The sequence below is a fragment of the Harpia harpyja genome, chromosome 22 (genome assembly GCF_026419915.1).
Source record: "Harpia harpyja isolate bHarHar1 chromosome 22, bHarHar1 primary haplotype, whole genome shotgun sequence".
NCBI classification, from domain to species: Eukaryota; Metazoa; Chordata; class Aves; order Accipitriformes; family Accipitridae; genus Harpia; species Harpia harpyja.
This window is the reverse complement of record NC_068961.1, coordinates 19062249-19079036: the sequence shown is the minus strand read 5'-3', so window position 1 is coordinate 19079036 and position 16788 is coordinate 19062249. Positions and strand designations below refer to the sequence as shown.

The 16788-nt window shown below is 39.8% G+C and overlaps 1 protein-coding gene across 4 annotated transcripts in view; it reads right to left on the bottom strand.

The window, feature by feature from the left end:
* RASA3 (RAS p21 protein activator 3) overlaps window positions 1-16788 on the bottom strand; it is a 134321-nt gene that overhangs the window by 76916 nt on the left and 40617 nt on the right. For all 4 annotated transcript variants that reach the window (XM_052774129.1, XM_052774131.1, XM_052774130.1 and 1 more), the window contains exon 3: window positions 5755-5858. In XM_052774129.1, the coding sequence (XP_052630089.1) occupies window positions 5755-5858 (104 nt within the window). The remainder of the gene's footprint in view (window positions 1-5754; window positions 5859-16788) is intronic.

The window sequence follows — 16788 nt, the reverse complement described above, 5'->3', positions numbered from 1 at the left end:
ATAACTAGTCCAAATATAATATCACTTATGAAACCCATTTTTCCCCTTTGTGGGATTTATCTTGGATAATAATGCAGAGAAAAATAGGCTGTTGATGACATAGCTTCTATCCTTCAAAGCAGCAAGCTGCGGCATTGCATGGACTATCCTCTATCAGGGTAGTTTTGCTGGCCACATTCCTAAAGATCTCACCTGGCTTACAGCACAATTTCTACTCTCCCTTCCTGTTAAAAAACAAACAAAACAAAACAAAAAAACCCTACTCAACCACACCTCTCGTATCAATTCTCTGCCAGATGCTCTCTGGGCCCTTAAAACGTCCAGACATTTGAGAAGGGCAGTATAGCCCATGGCTAGTTGCCACAGGAGAGCAGTCCTAAAATCTAGACTTGCAGTCCCTGTTGTCTGCCTTACAGTAGGCACCAAGCCCCTGAGCATGCTGCCTGCACTGAACAACTGCAGAAAATACAGAAAGCCCAGCTCAAACTATAGCAGTCAGAGATAAGCTGGGAGGATGGATCTATGGTGATATTCCAAATACAGATAGCATTAACATGGTCATTTGGTAAGGAGGAGGGTTGCATAAAAGGACAGTCAAGGTTCTAGCACATCATGCTCAGTAATTTTGTTTATAATATGTATACTTGTAGGAGGAAAAAGGAAAAATAAATATTTTTGAAAGCTCAACTTTTTCCTGCTTTTGTGACCATCTGTTATGTTAAAAGATATTGTGAGTGCATCCTAACAATTTATTCTATGCAGAAAGTATTTATTTTAGGCTTTCTATGCAACCATAGAGAATCTTCTCAGGATAATTGTAGTTTATAGCTTCTCAAAACTTGTCACTGTGGGACAGAGTCATCTGTTTCCTTTATTTCATTAGTAGCTATATTTATACCATACTGAGTAGCTATTATTCCCATGTCATCCAACAGCACATCACAGAAACAGTAAACCAAGTTGTGACTGCTGCCTAAGCCACGGTCGGGGTAGAAGAAACAGAGGAACACAATTTTCTATTAAAATCCTGATTTCTGCTTCACACTGTATTGGAAGATCTTTCCTCCACTTAGCTAGCAAGAAACAAAACTTAGCAGGGATGATTCTTTTTCAAATTTTCTTTTAAACCAATAAAATAATCAAAAGGTGATGCTTCAGCTGTATTTGGCAAGTTACCTAATAACGGTAGACAGTTTGCTTGGATGTTTGGTAATAAATGGTAGCAACTCCACAGACACACCTCCTCAGCTTTGGAAGTAGTCATTAACAAAGGCACAGTCACCTCAAACAACTTTCAGTTCCAGGGTGTTTTCATTCTGTGAAAGTGTCCATGAGCTATGATTTAGTTTCATCTCCTTAAGTCCAGAGCAGCTAAATTTAGCTACCTCCAAAGGCAAATTTGCTTTACTGCCTTAGTTTGCTTCAGCTCATCTAGTGTTAAGCAGGAAGACAGTTACAAGCTGCCAGGATACAATGTCCACAAGAGTTTAAATTTGTTGCAGAACACACCTAATAACCTCTCTGAGGGTGACCTACAGCAGTTAAGTTATAGTAAATGTAATTAACGGGATCACTCGCTAGTCTTCTCCCCACTGGCTTTCTGCTCCTTCATTGAAGAGCTTAGGCATTTCACGTGCTTTATTCACTACCATTCCATCCCCATCAGCACGGCAACCAAGCCTCCCCCTCAGTCAGGAGTACCACAAACTTAGAGAGGAAAGTTCTTACTCCCCAATGCAGTGTAAGGGCCAAGATTGGATTTACTCTTCCCCCTCAGAACTTCACAGGGGGTGCATTGTGCTCTCTTCAGGTTCCTGCTTAACATAGATGTTAGCAAGTCAGTTACAGGCATCTGTTACCAAAACAAATGAAGTGCTGGAGTGAAAAAAAAAAACCCAAACATCATTTGTGATTTAAATAGAAGGTAAATAATTGTGTACTTGTCACCTGAAGGGCATACGATATTAACTATTCTCTCAGCACAGTGCTAAATGACTTGGTGTGGCACATTTCCTCTTTTTTAACTGATCTATATGTTCAAGGTCACAGCCTGGCAGCCTAAACCGTTCATTACACACCTAGGAAAATACCAGCTCAGGGCATATTGTGGAGACAGTTTTCTTCACTAAATCTAGCTCAATTAAAGGGTGAGAAAAGCCTTCTGTCCCACTGTATTGGCACAGTTTGCCTCATTTAGTTTTCAGCTTTTTAGAAAAATTGAATATGAAAACATAATCATTAAAGAACATATATTTACATCTGCCTTATTTAGCAGCACTACTATCCTAATATTCCTTCTACTGCATCCAGCCAGAGGTATCTTTTTCCCATTACTACTGGAGGGGTACCAACTGACAGTTTTTCAAGTTAATCCCCCCTCCTAACGTCTTTCTCATTGTAACAACTAGATGGAAATAGCTATCCTATGTATTATTGTTCCATCAAATTGGTCTACTACTCCTATTTGATCATTTGGAAACAAACAAATGAATCTAATTTTAAATGGAATTTACCATTACTTTCAGTAGTACATTTCCTACTCAAAGCATCTCAACATACTATAATAATCAGTATATAAATTCTAGCCAGTAACAGTCAAGACACAATGTCAATTAAACACCTTAAGACTAGTTTACTTCCACAGTAACTGTGTATTTGCTACATTTTATCTAAAAAAGACAAATCGTCTTTCAGATCCAGAGCTCTGCATTTTCTTCATTATATTTGCATTTCAACTGACATCCAAGATTCTTCCAAGACACAGTTGTTGAAGAGTTCTATCTGTTTAGCTAACAAAATCCTAGATGACTTAGCAAATTATGATTAGGAAAATGCAAATGTAATAAACAAACATGCAAACTCAGAGATATCTTTATCTGCACAATCCTCCCATCCTGTATGTCAAAATACTACAGTATGTTCCAAAACATATCTGCTACACATGTGTTCCAGTTTCTGAAATTTGTTTGGTTCTCCTCGGAAGTTTCTGTCAGAGGTTTCAGGGGGTTCTTATTTTTCATTTTCTTGCCCCCACTCCTTCCGCTTTTGGTGGCTTGAGCATTCTTATCTGTCACACATTGAGTTGCATTTCAGATGTTAAGGAATTTGCCATCACAAAACTTGTACTTCATATTTGAATAAATAAAAGCATGCCTACTCTGAGCTCCAGTCACCCTGGAAATCAATATTGTAACACCAAGAGAAAGTTCTGGCAATACTAAATAGTGATTCAAAAGGAACTCTGCTAGCCAACCAATTTCAAAAAATAGCTATTTGCCAAATTCTCACCATTTTGACACACATGCACTCTGTTCTCTCTCTGTCTCAAAACCCCCGCCAAACCAGCCAAACAATCAATGCAAACAGATGTCTTAAACATACCAGATCACACAGGAAACCCAGGCAAATTCACAAGCTCAGTAACATCTGAGCTTAAAATTAATCTCTCTGGATGGAAGACACAACCCCCAACTCCCTTCTCTGAGAAAGTTCATTGCTGGATAAGCACGGGAAACCACATTTTCTTCAGCAGAAGTGTCTCATGGTGACATAATATAACAAGCGATCTCTGTAATGCAAACAAAGGGCCCCTATTTGCAGAATTTGGCGCTTCAGTGGAAAAGAGCTTATTCTAGCACTACTCTGACCAAACTTTTTCAGTAGGGACCTCTTCCAAACCTCCCTTGCTCAAGCCTCTTCAGGGAAAGGTCTCTTAAGACTGAGATGAAGATACACATAGAGCAACTATTCCTTTTAAATATTACAGACTTTGTTCCAATGAAAGAGTTCCCTTTCTTAAAAAAACTCCACTGTTTAGCTTTGCTGCTGCTGACTCCTCTTCAATAGGAACTACTGAAAATAACCACATGCAGTTACTCCGGAGCACTGCTCTTCTTTCCAGAACATTTTCCTATTACAAGCAGAACTTAGAGTCAGTATCAAAGTGACAGTAATTCTGGATTTTTTTCTTCTCTCCATTGCTATTTACCACACTTCCACATCTTTGAAATGCTCTTCAAAATATGCCTGTGATAAGGAGGGAGGGGAACAAAGCGAGGAAGAGGGGAGAAAACTCAGACTACAACAGCTAATATGCACTGTAAAATCTCAATGTAGACAGGTAACACTGGAGGTTTTGACTTTTAGTGCTACATCAGTATAGTAACACACCAGACTGCCCACCTATGGATTCTGCAAAGCATACAGAAGTCAACATTGCCTTCTCCTGAAGGGGTAATGAAAAATAGAAACCTGATCAATCATTCAAGCATCCAAACAAAAGTCTCTTTATATCTTCTGCCAGTCCTTCTTTTTCACAAACTGCTCCCAGTACCTTTAAGACAAGATTACTCTAGCAGCTCCTGAAGAATTCCCTTCCAATGTCAGAGCTTGATTAGTAAAATAGGAACTTAGGAAACATGGAGAAAAGGAAATAAATTGCACTTCTCTATCTGCAATCTCATGGGTCTGGCTTGTGTTAAGTGTTCAGAGACCCTTGCTCCAAAAGAGGGAGCAAAGCCCTGAGCAAGAAAAATTCCAGTCCATGGCCTGTTCATGGGTCACTGCAGCTGCAGAAAACCAGTGACACACAGGAGATCAGATGAGGCAATTTCAACAATGAAAAACTCATCAGTTGAAAGAAAGAAGGTATTACTTTTGTGTTACAAGGGGAAACTAGAGATTAGAGAGACCAAAAACCTTTCCAAAAGCTCACTCAAAAAAATCAGAAACTGTCCCCCTCCTCCCCAGGATGCTAGATTGCTACATGCTATACACATATGAGCTCAGTTAGGGACATAAAAAGAATGACAACCCAGCTTCCTAGCTCATATGTAAAACAGTAATTAAAGAAAAAGCTAGTGACTGCACGATAAAAAAGTGTAATGTAAAGATACATACGAAGAGATCTGCACCACCACCCCGTGCACTTTAACATAATGCACTTTACAGCATTATACAAACTGTTGCTCAACATCAGACAACTTCCTCATGACAAGCTCTGTCAAGACATATACACCTCATTGATAGCTATAGTCGTGTTATACTAGAATTAGAAAAATGGTAGTCATACACAACTTATTTCAAAAATAAGAGATGAAAAACTGAAAAAAAATCCAAACAGTTAAAATGACTTAAAGTGGAAAGTGTTCTCCTCAATAACAACTAGGCTTTTACAAGATTTTTATCCCTGAAGAGATAAATAGAGTGTCATACAATTTGCTGCAGGTGAAATACATAGCAAATATCTGGAAAAGCAGAGGTCTTACAGAGCTATTCTGTAGGCAACAGCTTGCTCTGATACTCTCTATAAAATTCTGTCATCATTGTACTGTGGGTAGCTACGACCAGTAGCTATTACTCTGCATGTCATTATGGTAGTCATAGTTTAACAATACTGCATGCAGGTAAGTATAATGAGTCCTGGAAAACTGCAAGACTAAAGGCCTTGCATTTTGAAAAAAAAATGCATTAACAAATGATATTGCCAACAATTAGGCAATAAAGCATTGTTTATTTCAGTTAAACTGCAATCCGCATTTACTATCATAACGGACAGCATTTATTTCCCATCCTCTTTTATAATATGCAATACTGAAGGCATTTTTGTCACTTGATAAAAAAGGACAATACTGAGCAGTACTTACCACTGTCATCGTCAGTCCTATCAAGACCCCAACTCATAAGACTACATACGATCTAACAGTTAAAATCCAAGAGAAGCTGTAAAGAAAACAATAATTTATGAACACATACCTATGATAGAATCCCTTCGAAAAACATCTCTGTCAAAAATATAAAATGACAGATGGCGAAAGGTCCGAGGAATTTCACAGTAAAAGTCTTCTCCATAGAAGGGGCTGGATAAACAAAAAAAAAAAACATACACAAACACACACACACACACAGAGAAAAAAAAGAAATTAGTGTTGGTATCCTGGAGGAGCCAGCGTGTTTATAATTCATACCCAGAATATCACTCTGGACTCTGATGGTCTTTCCTGCCCATGAATGTGCACCTGCAAGCACTGTTCCACTTTGACTCTTCCCAACTATCTTAAATACCCACAGAACAAGATTTCTTAATGTGCAAAACGAACAGATACTTCTTTTTGCCTGGAAAACAAGTGTCCCTAAACAAAGAGGGCAGAGACCACATTATTTGTTTTACATACAGTACCTTGAAGGGTGGCAGGAGGCTCCTGCTGCCACACTATGCTTACAACAGACCATTGTGACAGAGATCACAAAACCATACTCATGAACATAAGCAAAATACAGCATGGTTCACAGCACATATATATATACATGTATATATAATATATTCATTTTTATTTCTTTTTTAAAAGGAGTTAGTTCATTTAAAATAAAATGCCTACAGCCACTGCCTCTTTTCTCATCCCCTGCAAAGTTTCTTATTTAAAGTCAGATTCAGTCAACTGATGGTAACTAAGCCTTGGAGCTGGCACGATGCTTGTTACCTGATAACACTGCATATCTGTCTATTTTTGCTTACTGAAATTGTATAGAATAAGTTCTTCTGCAGTAAGACCAGATTTAAAAAAATAAATACTATCTCAGCATGAAAAGCTCTAGAGACTTAAGGGGCTTTCTTTGGATCCTACCAATTTAAATGGGAAATAACAACAACAACAAAAAAACAAACCTCAGATACCTAATAGCAACTCTTTCTGTTTCTCTCTATCCAATTATATGGTTAAGGATTTACTCCTAAGAACTATAAGCATATATCAACATTATTTATTCATTCACAGGTCTACCATTTTACACAGACTTTTCATTCCAAGTCACTCATGCTTCAGTAGATCTAAATGAGTGGATGCAACTTGAGTCATATGGACAAATACAGCAAGCATTGCAGATGTAGACTTAAAAATAAATCTAATTCCAACAGGCCAAAAGCCAGCAGCTTTTTTTCTTCCCCTTTTATACACAGACCTCCTTATTGTTTTGGCTAAGCACAAAAATGGGAGACAGAATTGTGCTGTAGTTTTAATTGTTATTAAAGGCTTTTTATGTTAGAAAATTAGATATTAAAAAATTATTAATAGTTCCTTGCATTAACTTCAAATTTTTCAGCATTTTGTCAGGAGAGGTCATTCCCTTGGCTTCTTTCAGGATATTTTACATCACCATACACTTTTGCATGTATTTCTGCCTACAGTAAAAATACACTCCCCCAGAATTGCCACATTGCCTCAAGAACCAGCTGACAAGTCTCACTCAAAACACATAGGCACTGCAAATTAGCTAACCACTCTGTGTTTGAAGGGAATATGCCACATTAATTTCACGAAGTCCAGAGACATCACTCAATATTCAGTAAGAAGATTATTTAAGTCACTACTCCACCAGCCACATGGAAGAACACATATTGGATAAACAACAAAGCCCAAGGCATGCCCACAGGTTAAACTTCCACCACTGAAACAGTTTCCCATTCCTTGAAATAAATGCATCCAGCCGTAAGTTATGGCAACCAACGTGAGCCCCACTCAGTCATCCCTACTGAAGGCAGGGGAGAAAATCTGACACAGCAGATTTTCTAGAATCTGATCAGCAGATTCCAGAACAGATCTGGAAACAGCAGCTAGTTTGACTGTTTATCCCAAATGCCCGCTCCGATTCAGCACTTGCGGTTGTGTCCTCTTTACCCATTCTGCTCTGAGAGATTTTATTTGGAATCAAGAATTCAGCAGCCACTGCTTCAGACACAAAATACATGAGTTCTTTGGTACAAAGAGCTTCTACCAGACTGGGAACTATCTGACTGTCCCAGTAGCCATGCTTCTGCTGGCAGCCTCGAGGGCCTCATTCTGTGCACATCATTTGGTGCAAGTTTTCACGCACAGGCTTAACCCAAGGGGGCTACACAAATGCTTAAACATTGCCCAAATATCTAGTGTATTATACATGCAAAACACTTCTATCATTCCGAGCCCTAATACTCTGTTCAGCCATAAAATTGTCCTTTCTGCTGGAAGAACACGACAGATGAATTTACTCACTAATGACCTTAGAATGAAATGATACTTAATGAACTGTGGATTATATACCCAATCCTCTATCAAGAATACAAGGGAAACTTCAGTATACTAGAAGTCTAAAGGCAATGTAAATACAAGTGACACTTATACTCAGCATTCTTTAATTCAGCTTAGCTGGTTCTGGGGGAAATAGCAGGGAAGAGAGAACTGGGGTCTTTGGCAAGTCCCCTACTAATGTGTGTCACTGGTGACGGTCAGGGGCAGAAGATAACTAAGACCACACTACAGCAAAACAAACACGAGGTTCAGAAAAGCAGAGTGGACAACAGGAAGCATCTAGTCCAATACATGGTATCAGAGACTGATTAACAGAAGAAATGCTACGAAGGCTGACTTAGCCATGCAGGGACCACATCTGGACACTACTTTTAGGCACAAGGCTTATTAGCCTGAGCAGCGCCTGCTGGCTGGTACTCTTCACAGGATACATTATTTGTGGCCGCTGTCAACAGAAGAGAAGCTTTGCTCTGCTCTTGGTCTTTCCCCCTCCAAGATCTTGTACCCCTTGCAGATTCATAACCTCTCATCAGTCAGGTAACACCCCTGAGGTGCACTGCGTTCTTAATTAATATAAGCAAGCAGATTTCCAATATAAGTGCACTCACTCTGCACCAGATAATTAGCCAACAAAGTTTTAACTGTAAGGATACACATCATGATAAATCCGATATCCCCCTGCCCCAATCTTGTGTAGCTCTGCAGAAACAGTATCTTCTTTCTGAAGGAATCACAAGTAACCACGCAAATGCTTCCAGCTTCCACTTAAATGCGTGCTTTTCCTCCATGTTATCTCTTCAGAACAGTACTCGCTTTGTCTCCCACCCAGACCTGAAGAGCAAGAGGTCGCAGCAGTCAAACTCCATGATTTATTTCCCAAGCTAACTTATCTTGAGCGTGAGCCCCAGGGCTCCAGAATGGTTTTTCCAAAAGAACAGCTAAATCCCTCCCTCAGCGTACCCTCTCTCCCAAAAGCCAGAATTAGTCTGATGGGGCTTCAGTGAGTACTTTTATTTTGACATAGCAATTAATAAAAAGCAGCAGCATCTGTCTACACAGCCCTCAGGAGCCTGACAAGATCCTCCAAAACAAATACTAGAACTAGCCCAGCTGAAAACTTGGGAATCTTTCAGAATCAAGTGAGTTCAGATTCAACTTCCAGGTTTTGAGTTAAGCTTTCCTTGTAGATTAACCAACCCTACGGTCAGGAGAAATTTTAATCACTCAGAGGAGCAGAAATAACGAGGGTCCCCTCCCCAACCTTGCAGCGTAGGCTGCACATCAATATGGTGACAATGGAAAAGCACAGACAAGACCAGTGTTGTCATTATTTCAGTTTCCTCTGGACTTCAAACAAGTGACAGAATATAAGTGCTGAGAGCAGGATCATGCAAGGACAGAAACAGCAGACCTCCACTGTAAATGCAATTCAGCTCCTTCCAAGCTGAATATAAAAGCATCTGCAAACCCAGCTTCTTGACTAAAGACTACTAAGTTTAGAACAGTTTTACTAACATCTTTTTAGTTTTGCTATCACAGCGATGAGAAGAGTAGCAGTGTGGACATCAGCTACTCTTTAGTTATGAAATGGGGCTTGTTCCTAAGTCACAGTCTCTTGTGACTCTCCTGTTTTCCTGACAGGATTAGAAATTACAGAGAAAGACCTGTACCAATTTTTAAATCCTTGCGCCAAGATTTCAGGCACACAAGGGCCTGACTCTGTAGCCTTCTACTCCACATACCCTCACTTCACATCCCTTTCTCATCTTTTCCAGTACATACCCATCACCTTGCCATGCTCTACCTCAGCAATCCTTTTCTCAGGAAGCATGGGGCTCTCTTAATGCACAGCTTTTATACAGCCCCTACCACTGACACATACACTAATCGATCCCTCGTCAGGACACTTTCCCTAGGGTGCTTCCACAACTCACATGACAGAAGACACAAACACAAAAAAAGTCAAGTAAAAGCACAGAGAATAGTGCAATGGATTTGAGTCTTCAGGTATACCCTCCCCTCACCAAAAACTTGCTTGTTCTAAATACTCACAGGAGCAGGAATACCAGGAAATCAAAACCAAAAATTTCCCTCCAGGTACTGTTCCACTCACATACAGCTATCTAGCTTAGAGCCCTTCCCATTTCAAGGTATCTATTTTTGAATCTCTCCTAATGTGTGTTTTGGCAATGGATATTTTCAGGAGGAGACAGGGAAGGAGAAGAGAAACAAATTACTGTGTAGATCAAGTGGAATGAAAGCAAATAAGGAAGAGAATCCTCATTTCAAACATGATGAATGGGAACTTCTTCCCCTAGAAAAGGTTCAAAATTTGTTCCTTTTCACATGTTTTACTCAACTCCAGAGGCATACTTGCAACTTTAATTCCATACCTTCAGATATCTACTGAAATCATCACTATAATAACATTATACATTAATAACATTAAACAGAGAGGAAGAGACTTTATAAAACAAATCTCAGTGTAGAAATATTTCTTGAGCTTCAGGCTGCATTGCAAAACCTCGTGCTTGTTTCTCAATACTTACGATTCGCTAAAGCAGTTTTGTTTTTGTTTTGGCACCAGTACTTCAGTGGATGAAGTGAAAGAGTTGCATGATGAATAATAATGAAACCCCTCAAACCAGAATTCTTTGTGTATGGATTTTTTTTTTAAACTGCTTTTGTGATTGAAAGTAAGGACTATTAACATGCCACAGACAACACCACATCCTCTGACTATTTTAAAATGTTCAGAAATACTGGATTCATCCTGCTGCATGAACTGAAGACCAGAGTTCACATTGCCACGTGAGCGGGAAGCAAAATCAGTCTGTACAAAGGAGTACACTTGCTTGTTTCTACTACTAAGCTTTTTCTACTACTTGGCTAATACATTTTATACTATGCTTTGCAGCATATGTAAAGGGAGTGGGATAGAGAAGAGAAGGTTTATTCAAAGCAGATACAGCAAGCCAAGTAAAATCTGAATACACTTCAGTCCCCTACTAGATACAGAGCTACAAGACAACAGGCAAGTAAGACAGGCTCTCTAAGAGCCAAAGTTGGCAGACGTCATGGTAGCTTCCTTACACAATTTATTAAAAATACCTAGTATTATATTTGAAGCACGGATTTGGCAGAGGACACGCAGCAGCAAGTATATGGCACAGAAGGCAACATCTAAATCCAAACATACCACTTAAGCTCACTGTTAAGAGTACAGACTGCAGTCTTCCAGACATCCAAGTTTCTCCTCGTGTCACTGTGCAGAGACACCCAGATGGACAGTGCTGTGTTACAGCCACAACCACCTCTACTACAGAGAAAAAATAAAGCAGTGTGCATTTTCTCAACCCTATGCTCAGAAGGGAGAGACAGACACACGAGCTATAGTTATCATCCTCACTTGACAGTTGCTGGTTTGGCTCAATGAGGCTTACAGGGATTATGATAACTTGAAGCAGCAGCCGTTTGGCCCCTAGTCACCTCCCAAAATATTCTGTAAGATGACACACACAAACAGAAGTCACATTACAGCTGCATTTACTTTTTTTTTTTTTTAATCACTCAAAGCAGCCTACAACACCAACAATTGTTACTCACATGGGTGGCTTTTCGTGTGGATAAACGCTCTCATTCATAAACCCTGCCTTGGGTCTCAAGGCTCACTTCATTATTCTCCTTCCACTAAGTCTTGCTTCCCTTCCTGGCACATTTCCCAGCTGTATTACTTCCCTACACAACCATACAGTCCTTGCCTTCAATACTATACCTGACCGGGCTGAAGTTGTACCTATATCCATCTTATCCTTTTCCCTTAAAGGCTTGGAGTGTTTCAGAATTGAAGTCTATTGATATTAGGGATTCAAGCCATGGTTGGCTGTAGTCAAGTGCAGAAGATGGCAGGCCATGGCACAGACAGCACACTGAGAACTGACCTGGGAGCATGCAGGAGAGAAGCTGCAGAACATACTACAGCATCCAGCTCAAGGTCTCTTTACTTAAGGCCTCCAGGCTGAGGAAAGCTTTTATTTCAAGGAGGTGAGCTGGCAGCATAAGAATATGGAAGTAACTAATGGAACCAACTCAGATACAACAGCTAATTTTGGCAACTAAGGGAAATAACTTTGCGTTTAAAATTTGGGAAGTGGCCTGCATCCAAGATGTTATCAGAACAAGAAAAGTTTAGCTATGCTGTCATGAACTCCAAACATAGGAAAATAAAGGGTTTAAGCAAGCCTAGAATTAAAAAATAACAACATTAAATATGGCAGTAGATTTACTTAGAGAAAGTTCTGAGAGCTACTGATTGAATTTGTTACTTGATCTAATACTAAAACAAAGACACAAAAACCTCTTGTGAAAGAGAACACAGCCTTAACTATGAAATTACAGCACATTTCACTATACACTCACAAGAACACTGCGGACTTGTAGTTCTCACTGTTACCTTCACTGGAGACCAGAAAAAAAAAAAAGGGGGGGGGGGGGCGTGGGGAAAATGCCTTTGGCTTCATTTGCTGTTTCATTCAAGCTTTGATCACTATGTTTAGCACGTGAAAAATTCCTCAGTGGAATAGTGGAGAACTAAACAATCACAGACTCAAGACAGTTTGCTCATTTCTTTAATGCACACGCTGTCAGCCATTTGATTCTTAACATAAAACAGTTTTTGCCTTTATTCATATCCTTGAAACAAATTTAGAGATGTCACATTCCTTCCATTCTTCACCTATGATCTGAGAAGCTGCCTTGATTTCCTGTTGCAGCTGACACTGCCCTTTAAGTGAATGGAAACATTTGATGCAAGCAGCAAAGGCGAAGTCAGTCAACACCAATGAGCCAAGAAAGTTTATCCTCAGGGAAGATCTGTAGCTAGGAACAAGTCCTGGATGGTGGAACCTGAAGTTCGAAGCTACTCATGGGGGAAGCTAAATAGTTGGTTCAGCAAACGAAATTAACAGGCAAAATTCTTGTCAGGCTGTCTACTGGCAGCTCAGAACTAAAGAAAAGTTGTAGATCTATGCATTTAAAAAAATAGTAATCCTCACATGTTCCTTAGGACATAAAATACGTAAGTCCCTTCATGTACATCTCTGCTAGGTTATATGGAATGGATCCAATTCTATTCAGTGCCTTTGTGGATGATGGTAATATAAATATTGAACAACAAATACAAAACAGAGAAACGTATTAAATCCTGGCTCTAACTGACCGCTCCCTCATATCTTATGACTTGCATGTGACCTTCTTAGAATTTACTAAAAGCTTGTGCCAAGGAGTTTATGAAAACAGTGCTGCTTGAAGAATTCAAGATTCTCTTCCTGGGAACCTGGAGAGCTTGCTCTGACCAACCCATGCGTTCGCTGTGCTTGTCCAAAGATCCCCAAAGAACTCGGATCACTCTGAACTGCCCCACATAACAGTACTTTAGAATTGCTCTGTGGTTTCATAGAAAGGCCTGCCCATGTTGTAACCCTTGACTTGTTTCAGTCAGACACTACCAAGTTATCCTCACAGCAGCCCTCAAAATCTTCTAGCACAAGGCAGCACTGCCACCATCCTGTTTAACAGAAGCCCACAGAGGCTGGATGGCAGGAATGATTTAAGTTCCTGATTCTAATTTATGAGTCCCACCTGACTGCTGAACAGAGGAGTCAAGGTTCACCATGCTGGCTGCTCTCAGTTTTTGAGATGCAAACTTAGCTAAAAGGCATCAGGCTCACAGAGATTCTCTTCGGAACACTGGTAAGTGAACCAGACTGGGCAACAGGATGTGCTGGTTGAGTTCTTGGAGTTCTGAATGATTCATGCTTTGTTGATTTAAGAGGTTACTACTCTCAGCTGTCTTCTCATGCCTCTGCCACAGCCTAATAAAATAAAAATCTTTTGCAGAACATCAGGACAGAGCTAAGGGAGGCAACTTCTTACACTGTCCCAGGATAAAACACAGGAGATCATGAGTCAGAGTCTGAAGGCTCTGTCACAGATATCCCAAGCAAGCCAGAATTGGACATTCATCCAAGCCCCTCTGGGAAGGAGAGATAACTGCTTCCTTTCTCCCGTTTGCCAGTTCTATTTAAGCTTTACATCAGGAGAAGGCCTGCCTGGAAAGCTCAACTGAATAAAAAAAAAAAAAAAAAAAGGGGGGGGCAAGCAGCCCTTGAATTCCCAAGTACACAAGACAGTGTTTCAGCATGACTTTAATTATAAGCCTTTTCCTGCAGATAAGAAAGTCATTTTATGCAGATATGTTGGAAAACATAAGCTTCTCCAGGGCAAATCTGAGTGAGAAGACATCATTTCAGAGTCAACAGTACTAGGGCTGAATATGAAACACCTTTCAATTCAGACATTCACAAAAAGCATCTTCTTTTCCACCGACTACATGAAAATAATTTTTTGAGCTTACTGGAAGGTGGGGGAGTCACTAGTATGAGTGAGAATACAGGGAATTCTTAAAACTTACTTTATAGCAAGCCACCCCCATGTCAGCCGTGAAGTGATAGGAAGTAGAAAATGGACATAAACAACAGAGCAGAGCCAGTGTTCTTCCCTTCAAACTGTAGTCAAAGGCTGTGTCACCCACTTCAATGCCAGCCACACAGATGTTCAGGCAGGATTCAATTATTTTAGTCATGCATTGGCCCAGCTTCACATCTCTGCTCCCATCTAACATTGCATATCGCAGCAGTGATACCTCAGAAAAAGGGACCCAACACATGCTTCACTATTACATTAGCAAGCGCCTGGCAAAGAAACACTGTACATGAAAGCAGGTATTTCTCTGCTTCACACAAATTACATGGGCCTTAGGGCACATAAGCTTCGCCTGCCCAATAATTCACAGTTACTCAATGGGTTGAATCAATTTACAAACAAGCATTAAAGAATGTAACAGCATGACTGGCTCCTCAGCTATGTGCTCATCTCAGAGTCTTACAAAAAACAATAGACTGCATAGGGGCTGAAATCATTTGAAAAACATCTTCCTCTGGAATTCTATGCACTTGTTTTAATAGATGTAAACACAGCCATAAAAGATTAAGTAGCTGTTTGAATATGCCTCACTAAATAAGAGCAATTCCTAATCACAGATTGGGAAGACATCCCAGTTTTAGCATTCATATATTTGGGATTTTTGTCTGCTTTTCTTTTATTCAACAGAAAAACAAGGACAGAGAAACACCTATATGGATAAATGCAAAATTCAGTTGATATCAGTGTCTATAAGTGGATATATAAGGACTGTGAAGAAGCAAGTTTTTCAGAAATAATACTTGCAAGTAGACGCTCACAGAGGGAAAAGGCACACTACCACTGAGAACAGGAATTCACTGGGAGAAGAAACAATGACAGAGGAGATCATCTTTAGTCAACCTTTAGATCAAAGAAAATAGGACTGTAAAGGTATTTCGAGAGCTCATCTGGTCCACCACTGTTCCAAAGCAGGAAGATCCCCATATTTTGGTCAGGACTGATTATACAGAACCTATTAAAAGCCTTCAGCAATAAATATGGAAAAACCAAAGCAACCTACTCCAGTGCTTCAGAATCTTTAACAACAGAAAGATTTTTCTTCACAACAAACCTTAACCTAAAATTCCTTCCCCACTGCAATTTAAGTCCATCACTACTTGCAATATCCATACTGGACATACAGAGCAATTCCCTCCCTCTTACGTTTTTTGGGGGCATTTGTTGTTTGGAAGGCGGGGGGGGTGGTGGTGTTTGGGTTTTTTTTTTATATAGTTACATAGTTATATCTACTCTCATCCCTCTTATCTAGGCTAAGCAATTCCAATCTTTTAACCTTTCCTCATCAGTTATGTTTTCCAGACCTCTGATCATTGTGTTGCTCTCCTCTGAATTCACCTCAATTAAGGAAAAGAACTTAGCTCCACAGGAAACCAGAAACCTTCTAGTTCTGCACAGCCTCAGTGTACCTCTTCAGCTTTATAATGATATCTAAAGACAGATGGAATTTTTCCCACTGAAGGAATTACACTTGTTGCTTATTCCTACTACTAAGAGTTTATTTTCTCGACAGAAAAATACTTAGATTAGTTCAAGGAAATTATATCAACTATTCTCATACACCCCCACTCCCCACCTTCCACTCCCCTGCAAAGCACTAATGATCATCCAGCAAAAAAACCCCACTGTGCTACTTCTAGTTGTGAGCAGGGGGGCTACAGCTGGTTGACCCAGCAATGGATTTAAATGAGTTAAAGTCACTCTTAGAGAAACAACTGGTTCAGGGACACTGCATGCAAGTTATTGTAACAACAACAAAAAAAAGCATACAGATCAGTCTTTCCTTTTTCACTTTTTTTTTTTTAATATAGTACACTACAAACAAGAAAGTGTTAGCATCATCATTCTGATTATGTTTAGCCAATCTAAATGCCTCAAGAAACAGAAGTCTCCATTATGGACCCCAGTACACCATATCAGAATATGAGATGAGGAATAAAGACTTAAAGACATCAAAAAACGATGGGCGAGAACAATTAAAGCGACTTAAGGGAATAAATCCCACCTCAAGCTACTCAGACTCACATTCTTAAATGCGCTGGGTACTTCTGAGGGGGTGGGGGTGGGGTCTAGAGCTATTTCCTAAAGTAAATTATTTGCAACAACAAGATAAATTCCTAACTGTATCACTCAACTCTCACTCTTTTCCCACTTTATATCTTAAGTTATAAACTTGACTGTTCCA